The sequence below is a fragment of the Pituophis catenifer genome, unplaced genomic scaffold, assembly GCF_029215685.1.
Source record: "Pituophis catenifer annectens isolate HBS135680 unplaced genomic scaffold, rPitCat1.0.hap2 SCAF_1, whole genome shotgun sequence".
In the NCBI taxonomy this organism is placed as follows: domain Eukaryota; kingdom Metazoa; phylum Chordata; class Lepidosauria; order Squamata; family Colubridae; genus Pituophis; species Pituophis catenifer.
The window spans coordinates 87,179,501-87,194,002 of NW_027256881.1; the positions used below are offsets into that span (position 1 = coordinate 87,179,501).

Here is a 14,502-nt window from a genome sequence, read left to right on the forward strand (position 1 = left end):
TTTATCTGCTTACAGAATTTCTACTAATCTGAGGTTGTACATGCTACTGATAGGCCTATATTCACTCATAAAAATTTTAAACAAACTTTTTAGTACCATGGTTCCCTGAAAATAAGTCCCTGTCTTATATTTTTTTGAACCCTGAAATAAGCGCTTAGCCTTATTGCCATGCGCTCAAAAACCCGATTGAGCTTATTATCAGGGGATGTCTTATTTTGGGGGAAACAGGGTAGAAAACATCAAACATTTAGGAAGAAGCAAAAAAAAGTCATAAAAAGCATTCCCTACACATGCAAAACAGACAATATATTCAAAATAAAGTATAATGCATCATACAGTTACATTAATGGTTCATTAATGTCTTTTTACATGTTGTATGGCATAAACAGAATATCAAGTCATAGCAAAAGTAATTCGTTTTACTAAACATTTTCTTTTGCATGAAAACATGTTTCTGTGTGTGAAAGGACTAGATAGGTAGTTATATCCCTTATATTCAGTCATTGAAACAAAACCACTATTCTCACACTTTATTTTGAACTTAGATACTGTGTGCACCTGCCATATAGTATCATGCTCAATCCTGACATTTTCATATTCAAATCTAAAGATTCCATCTCTTATACAATATTTAGTTTGGAGATTTCCTCCAGCACGAATCAGTATAAGGATTGCAGATGCCTACCCAAGTACTTGTCCAAGATACGGATGAGAGCATAGTGACGGTGTTTGAAACAATCTCTACTGCAAAATTTTCAGATATAAATTTTTGACTGCATACGTAACAGTCCAAAATCAGACAAGTTGTATCTTATTGGTGATAAGGAAGTATTTCTTTAAAAAAACTTCTGTCTGTTTTATTAATCACATTCATAACCTATGACTCAACCACACGCTCCTGTGATAAATCATTGTATATACTTATTTCACACTAAATTTGCTTATAATAAGAATGTTATTGCAGTTAATGGTCACATCCACCATGTCATTAAATCATGAGCAGTATACATGGAAAGTATACAGGTAGTCCTCGTTTAACAACTGCCTCATACAGCAACCATTCGCAGTTACAACAGGGATGAAAACTTTGTGACCAATCATCACATTTACAACTCTTGTAGGTGTATAAAACAAAGGAAAACGTTTAAAATAAGATCATAAACATGAATATGGATTTCACATAGCAACTGCTTCACTTAATGTCTGAGTTGTCAGTCCCAACTGCAGTCACCAAATGGGGATTACCTTATTCAGTTTACATCGCCACTGATGCTACAGTGAGTTGCTTTTCGTAATGCAGAAAGCCATACAAACTTGTCTTCATCTGTAGAACAAATCCATTGCTGCTTGGGCCCTTGTAAAAGTAAAGCATTCTTGATATCTGTGAAAAGAAGCAGACAAAAGTCGTCATCAATTTAGATTCCTTAAGAATATTCGTTAAGTCAACATGTGCAGCAGTTAAATGCACATTAAATGTGCACTGGAACTCGTGATAAGTATTACTTGTTCAATGTTCATAAAGTGGCTATTGCAGAATAAATTAAATTGGTTGTCTAGCTAAGCCTAGATTTAGCATAAGAAGACATTACAGGTATCCTTGCATAAAATGCCTGAAAATTCCAACCTGTATGAATGTATTAAGAGATTTAGATGGCCGCCTACTATATCTGTCATAACTGAGCAGCTTACAACAAAATATAGAAGGAATAAAAACCAGCCGCCAAAGAAACACAACCCAAAACAATTCTTCCCCAATACATAAATGATTGCAATCAGTGAGCTCCAGTTTTACCCTATCCCAATGCTGAGGTGAAAAGTCAGCCTTTCAAGGCCTTTTGGGAGAGTAAAAGGCTCTGCCGAGAAGACCAACCTCCCAGATCCTAGTAAGTGATACCATTTAAGGCAGGGGTCTCCAACCTTGACAACTTTAAGACTTGTGGACTTCAACTTCAAGAACTCTGGGAGTTGAAATCCACAAGTTTTAAAGTTGCCAAGAGAGACCCCTGGAGACCCCTGATTTAAGGGACTGGAGCATTTACTATATCTGACCTGGCGGCACAGGGAGATATCCTCAGATACCTTCAGAGGCAGCTCTGTATACGACCTGGCTCATGCCATGTATTGAACCATATATGGTTTTAACCTTTCTATGATGTTCATTGTGAGCATGATATGTGGTTAGAGCTAGGTAAAAGATTTGTCTTATCTGGCTCTTTCCAAGATGCATAGGAAGTTTGTCCAAACTGACCTATCACCGCTAATTATTAATTATTATTAATATTAATTAGAGCCTAGATACCTCTGCAGACAAGGCACTGTAATTTAACACCAGCTGTCTGCAATTAAAGTAAGTTCGAATCTTGCCAGGCTCAAGGTTGACTCAGCCTTCCATCCTTTCTAAGGTAGGTAAATTGAGGACCCAGTTTGTGGGGGCAGTAAGCTGACTTTGTATAAAATGTACAAAAGTATGAAGGCTATTGCTTAACGCACTGTAAGCCGCCCTGAGTCTCCGGAGAAGGGCGGCATATAAATCAAATTTAAAATAAAAATAAAAATGTAAGACTCAAGCGAAATCCTATTTCTTTTCTTCCCATTCTCCCACGCCTCCAATAAGAAATATTTAAATTATAAGTAGTGCTCCCAAATACTTCTCATTTTAGGAACATTTTTAGAAGGGAATTATATTTTCCCTGGGATGCACTACAAAATTAATAGCTGAAGGGTGAGGATTTTTAATGTGCGTGTACACGCATGCGTGCCTGTATGTCAGCTTTAATTCCTGGTAACTGTTTGAACTAGTGCCCTCAGTATCTTTGGCAAGATTTTTGGTTTGCCATTTCCTTCTTCCTAGGGTGGAGAAGGTGTATTGGCACAATGTCACCCAGCTGGCTTTGTGCCTAAGGCAGGACTAGAACTAAGCCTCCTTGTTTCTAGGCTGATAACTTAAACCTCTATACCAAACTGGTTGTCTAAAGATGAGATCACCGGTGGGTATAGTTATTCATCTAAAGCAGGAGTGTCAAACTTGATTTCATTGAGGGCCGCATCAGGGTTGTGTTTGAGCTCATGGGTATGGCCAACTCAACATCACTCATGTCGGGGGCACCTGTGGTAGCCCGGGAGGGGCTGGGGAGATCCATTGACCCTCCTTCTCATTATAATCTTCCTTCCTTCCTTTTTTCCCTTTCTTTTTCCTTCCCTCTTCTTCTTTCTTCTTCCTTCCCCTCTTTCCTTCTTTTTCCTTCCTTGGTCTCTTCGCATCTTTCCTTCTTTTTGTCTTTCCTCTTTCCTTTTCTCCTTTCCCATCCCCTCTTGGATGCTCAAATACAAAAGGGGAAACATTTCTCGATTCCTCCTTGCCTAGCAATCAAATGCCACTTTTGCTAGTAGTTTGTTTTGCTAGCAGTCTGCCAGCAAAAACAGAGCTTGGGAGGATCACACGCAACTCTCCCAAGCTCTGTTTTCACTGGCAGAAGCACCAAGGGCCTTGAGTTTGACACCCCTGATCTAAAGGAAATTACTTAGGAAATTGAAACACAGAAATGTACTCCCTTTATGTTCAACTGGCTGGAGTCAGATGCTCTTCATCTGGCTTTAAAGGGAATTCCAATTTGAACAGGTTGGATGTATATTTATGATCAGGGAAGGTACCAATTGCTTTCTCAGCTTCCAAATAAAGGCAGTTCGGGACATGTCCTGACTGCAGACATAGCTAATCTAATCTACAAATACTGACTAAACAGGAAACATGCACCAAAGTGAGAGGGCTTTCCATCCAGGGTTTTGCTTTTTTTTTTCTTTCTGTAAATCGAGGATTATCTATATAGGACCTCAATATTAAAGCCTTGGATATTCTTGTCAACTGAATACCCTTCAACCTAACCTATATCTTTAGAAATGAGAAGCTCCCTTCCAAAGTGATAAAGACTGTTACAAGAAGCTTTAAAATGTTATGACTCCTGGTCCAATAAAACTCTTCTAAAAAGTTTCCCAGTCATCATCCAAGGTATTTGAAATCTAAATGGATTACATAAATTCCCTATGATTTTTAAGTCACACAGTAAGGTTGGGGCTAAGACAACTCGCCATGGCCAACTCGCTGCAGGATTACTTGCCATGATTGGGACAATTCAATGCTGTATTAAAAATTTCATTCACTTACTTAATTATTGGTGACTACATTTCTGTCAAAAATCATTGTAACTGTTATATTTCTGGATTGACTTTATTTTATTATTACTGGCCACAGTTCCATCAAAATTATTTTAACTTTTCTATTTGCCGAATTGTCCCGGGATCAACTAAAACCAACGATTTTTAAGTTGACTTGGAAAACATTCCAAAGCTGTCATAAAAACATCCTTGATTACAATCCCTTTAAAGATGATTTCCTAACATTTTAGTCTTTTTTACACAACAGTCTACCTAAATCTTTCTCCCATTGTTTTTATCAGACAAACTGCAACAATAAATACCATTCTCTGAATTGGTGTTAAACTGAATTGTGAAATATTTGCTTCACGGAATTTCCCCCACCCCTCTTTCTTTATTCTAGCCTTGCTATGCCTTAATTGTTGAAATACAAAAGTGTCCCCATTGAACATACTTGTTAGGACAACTTTGGCTTTAATAATCAGGAATGTTTGTTATTATTTGCCTTGCTAAATTTTAAATGTTCAGATTAATTCTGACCTAGTTTGATACCTTTAGTAAGGATGACTGTGTGGTTATTGACTTTTAGTTGTTTGGCTTAATTCTGACTCTACTTCTAAAATGTAGTCAGGATGGACCTATCTTTAGATGTATTTGATAAAAATATTTTTGCTTTCAGTGGAATATTTTTGGTCAAATTACTTTTTCCAGTGTGCAGATTTATAAAAGGTTCAGGCTTTTGTCCTTGAGCCAAAATTTATCTTATTTATTATTTCTTCAGCCACCCATCTCAATCAATGACTTAAATACCCTAAGACAGTGATGGCTAAACCTTTTCTGGACCGAGTGCGCCTGAACCCCCCAAATGCAATGCGCATGTGGGGCCCCTTCATGCACTCTGTCCCTCCTGCATGAACCCTGGCCCCTGCACACGCACCCCCATGCACATGACCCACCCCCCACGCACATGACCCACCCCCCATGCATGCGTGGCAGAGACCCGAAGACCAGCTGGCCAGCAGAAGACGTGCGGCGGAGCTGAACTGGGGAGACGGCTCGCGTGCCCATAGAGAGGGTGCTGCGTGCCACCTCTGGCACGCATACCATAGGTTCGCCGTCACGGCCTTAAGGGAACCAGAATGAGGGTAATGGAAGCATTCATTACATTACGGAGCAGTTGTTTTTAAACTATCATCAGTTTGATTTGCATTATTCTGCTGTTTCTTTGTGTCTGGGTATACAGTACATGCTAGTTTGTATTCTAAATAGACTTCCAGAATTTCAAATAAAGCCTTAAGGGATTTGGATATGATTTAGCATCCATTACAGTGTTATGCACTCATTTTGATAAATCTACCAGCCCAGCAGTAAATACTGAGACTTACAGCAGACTCACAGTGAAAATTTGTGAATATTTTCTCTCACCTGCATCAACAGTCACAGTAAGAGAAAGATGAGGGACGGGAATTCCTAAACAGTACATACTAACATCTCTTCTCATCTACAACAGATAGTCCTTGACTTACAACCACAATGCAGCCCAAAATTTCTGTTGCTAACTGAGACATTTCTGAAGTGAGTTTTGCCCCATTTTACCCCCTTTCTTGCCACAGTTGTTAAGTGAATCCCTGCAGTTGTTAAATTAGTTACACTGTTGTTAAGTGACTCTGGCTTCCCCACTGACTGTCCTTTCAGAAGGTCACGAAAGATGATCACATGACCCCAGGACACTGCAACCGTCATAAATACGAGTCAGTTACCAAGCATAACTTGGTATCACATGACCATGGAACTGCTGCAATGGTTGTAAATGTGAAATACAGTCATAAGTCACTTTTTTGAATGGTCACTAAACAAACTGTTGTAAGTCGAGGACTACCTGTACACTAGAGATGGAATATTTTATTTTAGGTAGTGCTTGTCGACTTAGGGTCACAATTGGGACCAGAATTTCTGTAGCTAAGCAAGTGACCCATGCCTAACTTTACAACTCCTTTTGGCACGGTTGTTAAACAAATCACTGCCATTGTTAAGTGAATCACATAGTTGTTACGCAAATCTGGCTTCTTCCATTGACTTGACTTGTTTGAAGCTGGCTGGGAAGGTTGACTCCAGGATGGTGCAATAGTTGCAAATACATGCCAATTGCCAAGCACCCCAATTTTGATTATGGGACTATGGGGATGCTGCAATGGTCATGCTGCAAGGACTGGTTGTAGGTCATTTTTCTTCATTGCCTTCGTAACTTAACTTTAAATGGTTGCTAAACAATTGGTTGTAAATTGAGGAACTATCCATACAGAGCTGATGAAGAAGGCAAAACAGAGAATCTGATCAAGGAGAAGTGAAGCAGAAAGCCCCATTCCATTTTTCCCCAAAAGCTTTTCCCAAGGATAGTACCAAACACTTCTGCTCTTTTATATCGCATCCTCGTGAACCTAACAGAATATTACAGTTTTTATCCACACAAAATACCGTGTTTCCCTGAAAATTTTCTTTTGACCCCCGAAATATGGCCTTGGCCTTATTATCGGGGGTCTTATCCCTAAACCTTGGCCGGAGAGCGCCGACTGGCTGCTTTGCCAGTGCCGCTCAGTAATCGTGGCAGCTTTTTCGTTACTTCCCATGCAAACAGCACGAGGTGAGGAGGCGAGCGGGGGGCAAAGAGGGGAACATGCCCCACATGCCCCTGCCATCCACACGGAACAGCTTCACGGAGGCCGCTCCGGCAAACCCTAGTTCGCGCGCCCCTTCTCTTAGTGGCGAGCCGGACACACCGCTGCCACTCGGGAGAAGAAGAAAAGAGAGAGAGGAGGCGCTGTAAGAGAGCCCATTTCTGACATTCTTCTCCTTCTGGTTGGTGGCAGCGTGTTCAGCTTCCCGAATCTGGCTTCCCGATCTTGGCTGGCAAGGAGGTGTGGCAGGTAGGGAAGGGTGAGGCAATGGAGAAGGGAGGCGCATGGAGTGAGACGGGATTCCCCTTGCCATCCCCTCACCCAGCATGGCAGGAGCTGGAAGTCAGGTAAGATATGGCGGAGAAGACAGGCAGAGAGACAGACAGGGAGAGAAGCAACAGGAGTGAATATCCTCCCATCTGCTTTTATTTGGTAATGGCGCACTGACCATTTAGCCAGATCTCAACTCCACATCCTTTGGAGATTTGGGAAGCGACTATTTTTTTCCGCCTCGCTTTTCTCTCCCCCCTCAAACTTCATTCTTTAACTAGGAGGGGAGGGCTTGGGATGAGGCGTTTCTTGCTTCAGCTGCACAAGTGGCCTTAAAGTGCTGCCCACCCCCCTCAGCCCTGAACCTGACAGCACAGTGAAGCCTGCCCCCTAACTCTTGTGTTCAATTCACACAGCCCGGACATTGTAGGCTGGGGGGGAGGCCTCACTCTGCTGTTAGGTTCAGGGCTGAGAGGGGTGGGCAGTGCTTTAAGGCCACTTGTCAAGGCTCTGACTAATAAGCAAATTAGAACTCGGAGACTTAGCTCCTTCTCAAAGGCCTTCCTTATCAAGTACATCATATTGGCACAGCTTCAAAGGAAAACCAATTCTAAATACTTCTCTGCAGTTTCAGTATAATTAAACTAGGACATAACCCCATGCCCAAGTTTCACAGGTCCCACAGGCCAGTTGGGTTAATTGGCAGGCTCTCCAGGCATTCCTTCCCCAACCTTATCTGTTGCCAGCAGAGAGGACCTTGGTTCTCATGAGAAAGCTCTCTGTTGTAATGCCAACCTCCTTTCCCCCACTCTTCCCCCTCTGTGGGGCAGCTGAGAAATAGAAAAATGGCTGCTGCCAGGTTCGGTTCGAAGTTGGCACACAGCTTCTGGGTCCTGCCTTTCAAGGAATTGTGGGAATTAAGCATCTCCTGCCAGTCCCATTGTTCATTGACCCAAAAAACACCACCCTAAGTCTCAATCGGCAGTATCTGCAAGGGGGCGGATGATGTGATTAAAATAAAATCTAAGATGGTCATCATGGAAGCATCACCAAATTCTCACCCCTTTTGTATCAGCATCAACAGACGTGCAAACAACAGATGGGAGTTTCAATCATACTGCCACAAATTACCATCTTGACCTCTTAATACCACCAGCGTCCTCAAACTGATGCTCAAATTCCCAGGTTGTTTCTTATGTGAGCAAATACACTTCAGAAATTGCACATCCAATGGACAAATGGGCTCGAGATCATTAAAACAGAACTTCTCCTGCTACATTTTTTTTCAAAAAAAAAACCTGCAAGAATGTCAGGTTCTGCCATCTTCAGCATACTCCATTTTGCTGGCATCCTGCCATAAAATTCAGAGAGAGGGGGAGATTGCAGAGGTAGGTGGGGGAAAAGACAGGGTGGCACTGGTGTCAATCGGGAACAAACTGGCCAATCAAGGATGGAGCCATGGGAATGGAATGTGAAACTCCACCAAAGAGGTGCCCAACCCCAAAGGCATTGACTGGTCAAGGGGGGGGGGGACCAGGGAAGAGGGGAAAATGCAAGTTTTGTGCGGGAATACTCAGATTCAGCTTTGCTTATGTGTAACCGCTTGACTTTGATAAAAGTAAATCTTTTACTTCAAAATGGAGTCGAGGGTCTTTCTTTCCTAAATGCTCAAGTCAGAACAAGCCTACTTTCAAAAGCAATGTTGTATGCTATCAAGGCTCTTGCTAAAGAAGAGAGAGCCAGTTTGATTCAGTGATTAAGGCATCAGACTAAAAACTATAAGACTGGGAGTTTTAATTCCTCCTTAGGCAGGAAGCCAGCTGGGCAACCCTGGGCTAGCCCCTCTTTCTCAGCCCTAAAAAGAAGGCAAGGGCAAAGCGCACCTTTTTGGTCAAGAATATTGCAGGAAGTTACCAGAAGTCAGAACTCACTACAAGTATCACATAGTAATAGTTTGATTCTGAGAATGTCTCTGAGATTTTGTAACAATGCTCAATGTTTTAATTAAATATATATATGACTGCATTCAACTTTCTTTTTTACTATTTTAAAGTAAGGAAAAGCATACATTTAGAATCTGGAATGTCTTCAATCTGGAGCTGATGGAGCATGATTGTAGCCAAAAACTGGTACGTGACCTTGGGTATTCGTTCAAAGGGCTTGTAGGAGATGTTGCGTTGTGAAATCACAAGGATATCATTGAATAGGAAAAGCCTAAGATCGTGGGTATGCTCATACAACCTGGAAAAAAATGAAAGATTAGTTTCGTTATCCATGTTAATATTATTTATAAATAATTTAACAACCGCAGGAGAACATTCAAATGCAGTAAACATTTTTTAAAAATGCATTATAGTGAACGTTTATAAAAGTGTACTAAAAGGAAAAATAAGCAAAAGTCTATACCTCGAAAAGTACAAGACAACGCACAAAAAGCAATCTTTTAGATCACTACAATAAAATACAGAAGTTAACAAGTTTCTCCCATTCATACTCATACTCTAACTGCTCAAACTCAAAGTTCAGCAAGGACCTCATTGCAAAGGCTAATTTGCTGTACATTTTAGGAGTGACAAATGTTAGCAGTACAATTGCCCTATCATTTTGCCCGATAATATAATTATATTATTGTTAATTGTCACCCTATATTTAATTTTTAAAATATTTTTATTTATAAATTTATGAACCATTTCAGTCAAGGTTACTCAAAGCAGTACACTAAAGCCACAGCTGCAGCTAATGCATTGGTGATAGTAACATACAATAAGAAAAATGCAATTGAAAACTAGATCTAAAATTAGGATTAATGTTTCTAGCAACAGGAGGCGTAGCCTCCAGTGGTGGGTTTCAAACTTTTTTACTACCGGTTCTGTAGGTGTGGCGTGGCGTGGCTTGGTAGGCGTGGCTTGGTGGGCATGGCAGGGGAAGGATACTGTAAAATCTCCATTCCCTCCCCAATCCAGGGGAAGGTTACTGTAAAATCCCTATTTCCTCCCGATCAGCTGGGACTTGGGAGGCAGAAAATAGATGAGGGCGGGGCCAATCAGAACTTTTACTACCGGTTCTCCAAACTACTCAAAATTTCTGCTATTGGTTCTCCAGAACTGGTCAGAACCTGCTGAAACCCACCTCTGGTAGCCTCTCAAGTCCCAAGGATTTCCAAATCTGCCAAGTTCCAATGAACTTCCAGGAGGAGAGGAGAATGGAAGCTACCCTTGCCCTTTGGGGACCAAGCTGCTCCAGAATAGGGAAGTCCCTGAAGAGAATGCCTATTTCAGGATCCCTTGAGGATAGGAACTTTCCACCATTGGTGTAGGCACTCTTTGTGCCCTTGAATTGAGTGGGCAGAATCTCTATGGATAAGCAGTCTCAAAACTACCCAGAGATATACTTTAAGGTTTTATAGCTGTGTTTATGTTTATGTTTATATTTGCATTTTTCTATTTATTTTTTAAAAAAAGATTTATTGCACTCTAAAAAGGAAAGTATGCAACATGACACATTATTTACCCAATAAATAATTCAATACATTTAGCAATTATTATCTTCATGGTCTCTGTTTAGAAAGAAGAAAACTTAAAAAAAACAAACGAAGGAACATTTCTATAATGCTAGTCCTCATTTTGTTTATGTTGCAATATTTTTCAGGATCAGACTCAATAAACTTAGTAAGAGTTAAAGGTTTAAATATATCTCCTTTTATTTACAATAGGCATTCTATATTCACTGAATATTCATAGGTAGAAACAAGTAAATGAGGGCAAACAGCTCCTTATATATACAATGGGTGGAGCTAGATATGGGAGTGGTGAATTATGAATACATTAAGAAGTGAAGAATAAGTTAACCCCTGATACCCCGTTCATATATTATTTACACATTATAGAATAAGGCATTTACATCTGACAGTTTATATTACCCTTAATATTTTTACTGATACATTTACCTGAATGGCAAATTCATTCTCTGAGAACAATTTAGCTGGGCCACATCTTGCACCATAATTAGATCTCTACTGGCTTTCAATAACTGCTGTGAATGAGAACATTAAAAATTATGCAGACTGTTACCAAATTCCTTCATTATTTTTAGTTACTTTGCATTTAATTGCAAGTGTTATATATCACAGACTTCTAAAATGAAGTTGAAGTTGAAGTTGAAACATCAGATGTACTTTTTGCCATTTTGATCAACATTCTTAGATTACTCTATTTTTTTCCCAGTTTGTATGGGCACCCATTTCAACATTATTATTGTGGGTGTCAAACAGCAATTAAAAACATAACAACACTCCAATGAATATATAAATGGCTGATTATGATTCACTAATTGATGGTTACAGTGAGTGATACGTTTGATCCATAAACAATACAATCAATACATCAACCCAACCATCCATGGGTTGTGTCATATATTCCAACTTCCAGGTCCAGTGGCACTGGTATCTGAAGATAATTAGGGTCTGAAATAGGAAGAAACAAACTCAAACTAACAAACAATAAACCATGACAATATGTAGTTTCTTGTGTTTATAAACATCAGGGTAATTAACACTGAACCTAATGGTTCTTGCTAGGATCATGATCTCCTAGAATAGGCTAATCGTTGAGCTGGAGAAGGAACTTTTGTGTTGAAAACTCCTGCTAAATCAACATGTAAACTAGGCTGTGGCCAGGGGATCTATTCCTTAGTTTTGGCTGACACAACAATTGTAGTTTACCTACCACAATGAACTGGTAACAGTAACTCAAACCCAGGACACTTTGCAGCTGGGCTATCACGATGAACTCAACATGGAGCTGCCTTTGAAGATGAGTCAAATACTATAGAAACCTTATTCCTAGTCAAGGACACTAGTTACTGTAAAATAAAGCAGTTCTGTGCTTGAATGGGATTTTAGCATAGTCAAATCTAGTAACTCAGCCATTATGTTTACTTGCTTTAACTTTTATTTTCGTGATTTTATATGACCTGTAATTGACACATTCCCATATTGCAGTTTTTAATACTTTTCCAATCAACTTCCCCATTCAAAAAAGGCATTTACTTTTCTTTTGTCATTCTACCAAAACATATTTCTTTGAGTAAATCTATTGGTTTTATCTTTGTCATTTATTGTTGAAGACATGAAACTCATCCTATGGAAACATCTTCTGATATTATTACAAATAAATAGTATGCACTTGTTGGTCATTTTGCTTCATATAAACAAAGCTGATTACTTACAGGACCTCCTTGGATGCACTGTTGCACACTCAATAGCTGATCATTTCTGCCCACATTCAGTTTCAACTAGAAAATTTAATATATTTGAAGTAAATTACTGCAAGGATCTCTTTAGAGGGCTATGCTGCATAATCAAGAAGTTATTCTTTAAAAAGCAAATAAAACAACTGTATGTTAATTTTTGTTTAAAAAATAGTCATTTTTTTTTAAAAAAAATGAAGTCAAATTTAGCACAGTGAATCCGTCATGTATATTTGGATTAAATTTTGAGAACCTATTTTATAGCCCTCAAAGCATTACCTGGATCAGCTCAAATTACTGTCTGCTAAGAAAATGTAATTTTCTTCATTTCAATATTCATATAAAGAGTCACCTGTCTGAAAATATTTGCATACATTTAAAACACCTAAGTGAACTTTTGTGGGAGCAGATTGCCTTCAAACAAGTTCTGATGATTTATGTCTTACGTAGTAGACTCCCCAAGTAAAAATTAACATATGATGAAAGTGTACCAGATGAACAACTGAGCATTTACATATTTGTTGCATTTATCGTGCAATCATAAATAAATTACACAATACAAATACGCAAACCTAAAAGGAACTGGACAAGCAAACCAAGAAAACTGTCAATGATGTAGATACCATAGGATAGCTTAGAAAAGATGAATAGTGTTAGATAGTAGGCGATTGAAGAGACAGAGGCAGATCTTCAACTTCAACTCTTTATTAACAAGCAAAACCCAGCAACTTTCTGTCTGACAGCGTTTTATAGGGTCTGTCAGATGGCTTAGCCAATTGGCTTGAACTATTTTTCCCGCCTAGACAGCGGACCTGAATGAAGCCTATTCTTTTGACTTCACTCCCTTATTGAGTATTCAACAAATAGCATATGAAAAGTTGTGAAGCCATCCTCCCTTATTTTAATAGATGCCCCCCAAAATAGGCAAATCAAACCTAACAGCTATCTAACTGTATTGCTATCTAAAACCACAACATACAACTTAGGGTTCACTAAAAAAAATTGGAAATTACATAAATACGAATAACCATACAATTAATTCACCCTTGCAGTGGCTTCAGAAAATCTAAGACTTAACAATTGAGAAAGATGAAATTAATTACTTCATTTCATGACAAAACACCCTACCCACCTATGGATCCAAAGCTAGCCGTTCAAGCCTTATTATATAAAGTACCAAACCTTACCAAGCGTGTAAACATTTTAATAAATATAATCATGAAACTTAAAGACCTTTGCCTCTGGACTGTCTTTCATTCTGATGGACAGAACAAACAAATCAATTCCTTATGGAAATTACCTATCTCAGGATTCATAGCAAAAAGAGTCATGCAACATCTGGAAGCAATTGCCCTCCCACACATACAATCCAAAATGTAGATTCAGTTGAGTGTACAAAACATTTGTCGTAATTTTAAAAAGTCACCTAGAAAACACACACAATACAACCAATAACATCTTTAACAGGATCAAATTCACAAGAGAAAAAGATATTCTTATCAGCAGAGGAAACAGTGGCATGCCTGTCAAAAAATAATAATAATAATAACAAAGAATTGCACCACCAAAGTGACAATCCACATTCCAATAAGAAAAACTGTTTAAAACAGTACATCTCCCATCAGCAAATTACTTCAACTGCTAGACTTTTAGAATGGCCCCCATACCAATGGAATCTCTCCAAGTATCCTAGGCATACCTCAAAGTCCAACAATTTAAGAGCAGAACTTATTTACAACCCAAAAATGGAAAGATCGTGAAAGCCACTATGTAGGACAAAGAAGCACATATTGTTCCTGAACACCAGATAGCAGTCAGAAGACATAAAGAACATGCTTTAATTTTCTACTGCATAGAACAATTTAGCCACAAATTTAAGTGAGAAAGTTTATCCATTTTGTATCAATCCAAATCCAGCTATACAAGAACATCCCCCAAAGCCTGGCATTGTGACAGATCATCCTTTACCACACACAGAGAGAGATAAATCTGGTCTACAATCTATTTAATGGGTTGGAGAATATTCTGGAGAATAACCAAGTTGATACTAATTCTCCCTGTGATAGGAATTCTGCTGGCTGTAGTACCATTGCTTGGAAAATAATTCTCTAGTTACTGTCTGAGTATGAGCATATCTGGAAGAATCTACCAAGATGTA

General features: G+C 39.2%; 1 protein-coding gene across 1 annotated transcript in view; it reads right to left on the reverse strand.

Moving 5' to 3' along the window:
• Nucleotides 1-1,250: 1,250 nt before the first annotated feature.
• Nucleotides 1,251-14,502, reverse strand: part of ECT2L (epithelial cell transforming 2 like) — a 43,563-nt gene continuing 30,311 nt past the window's right edge. Inside the window, 4 exon segments of the mRNA XM_070952192.1 lie at nt 1,251-1,381; nt 9,166-9,338; nt 11,044-11,129; nt 12,324-12,389. Of these exon segments, the coding sequence (XP_070808293.1) occupies nt 1,251-1,381; nt 9,166-9,338; nt 11,044-11,129; nt 12,324-12,389 (456 nt within the window).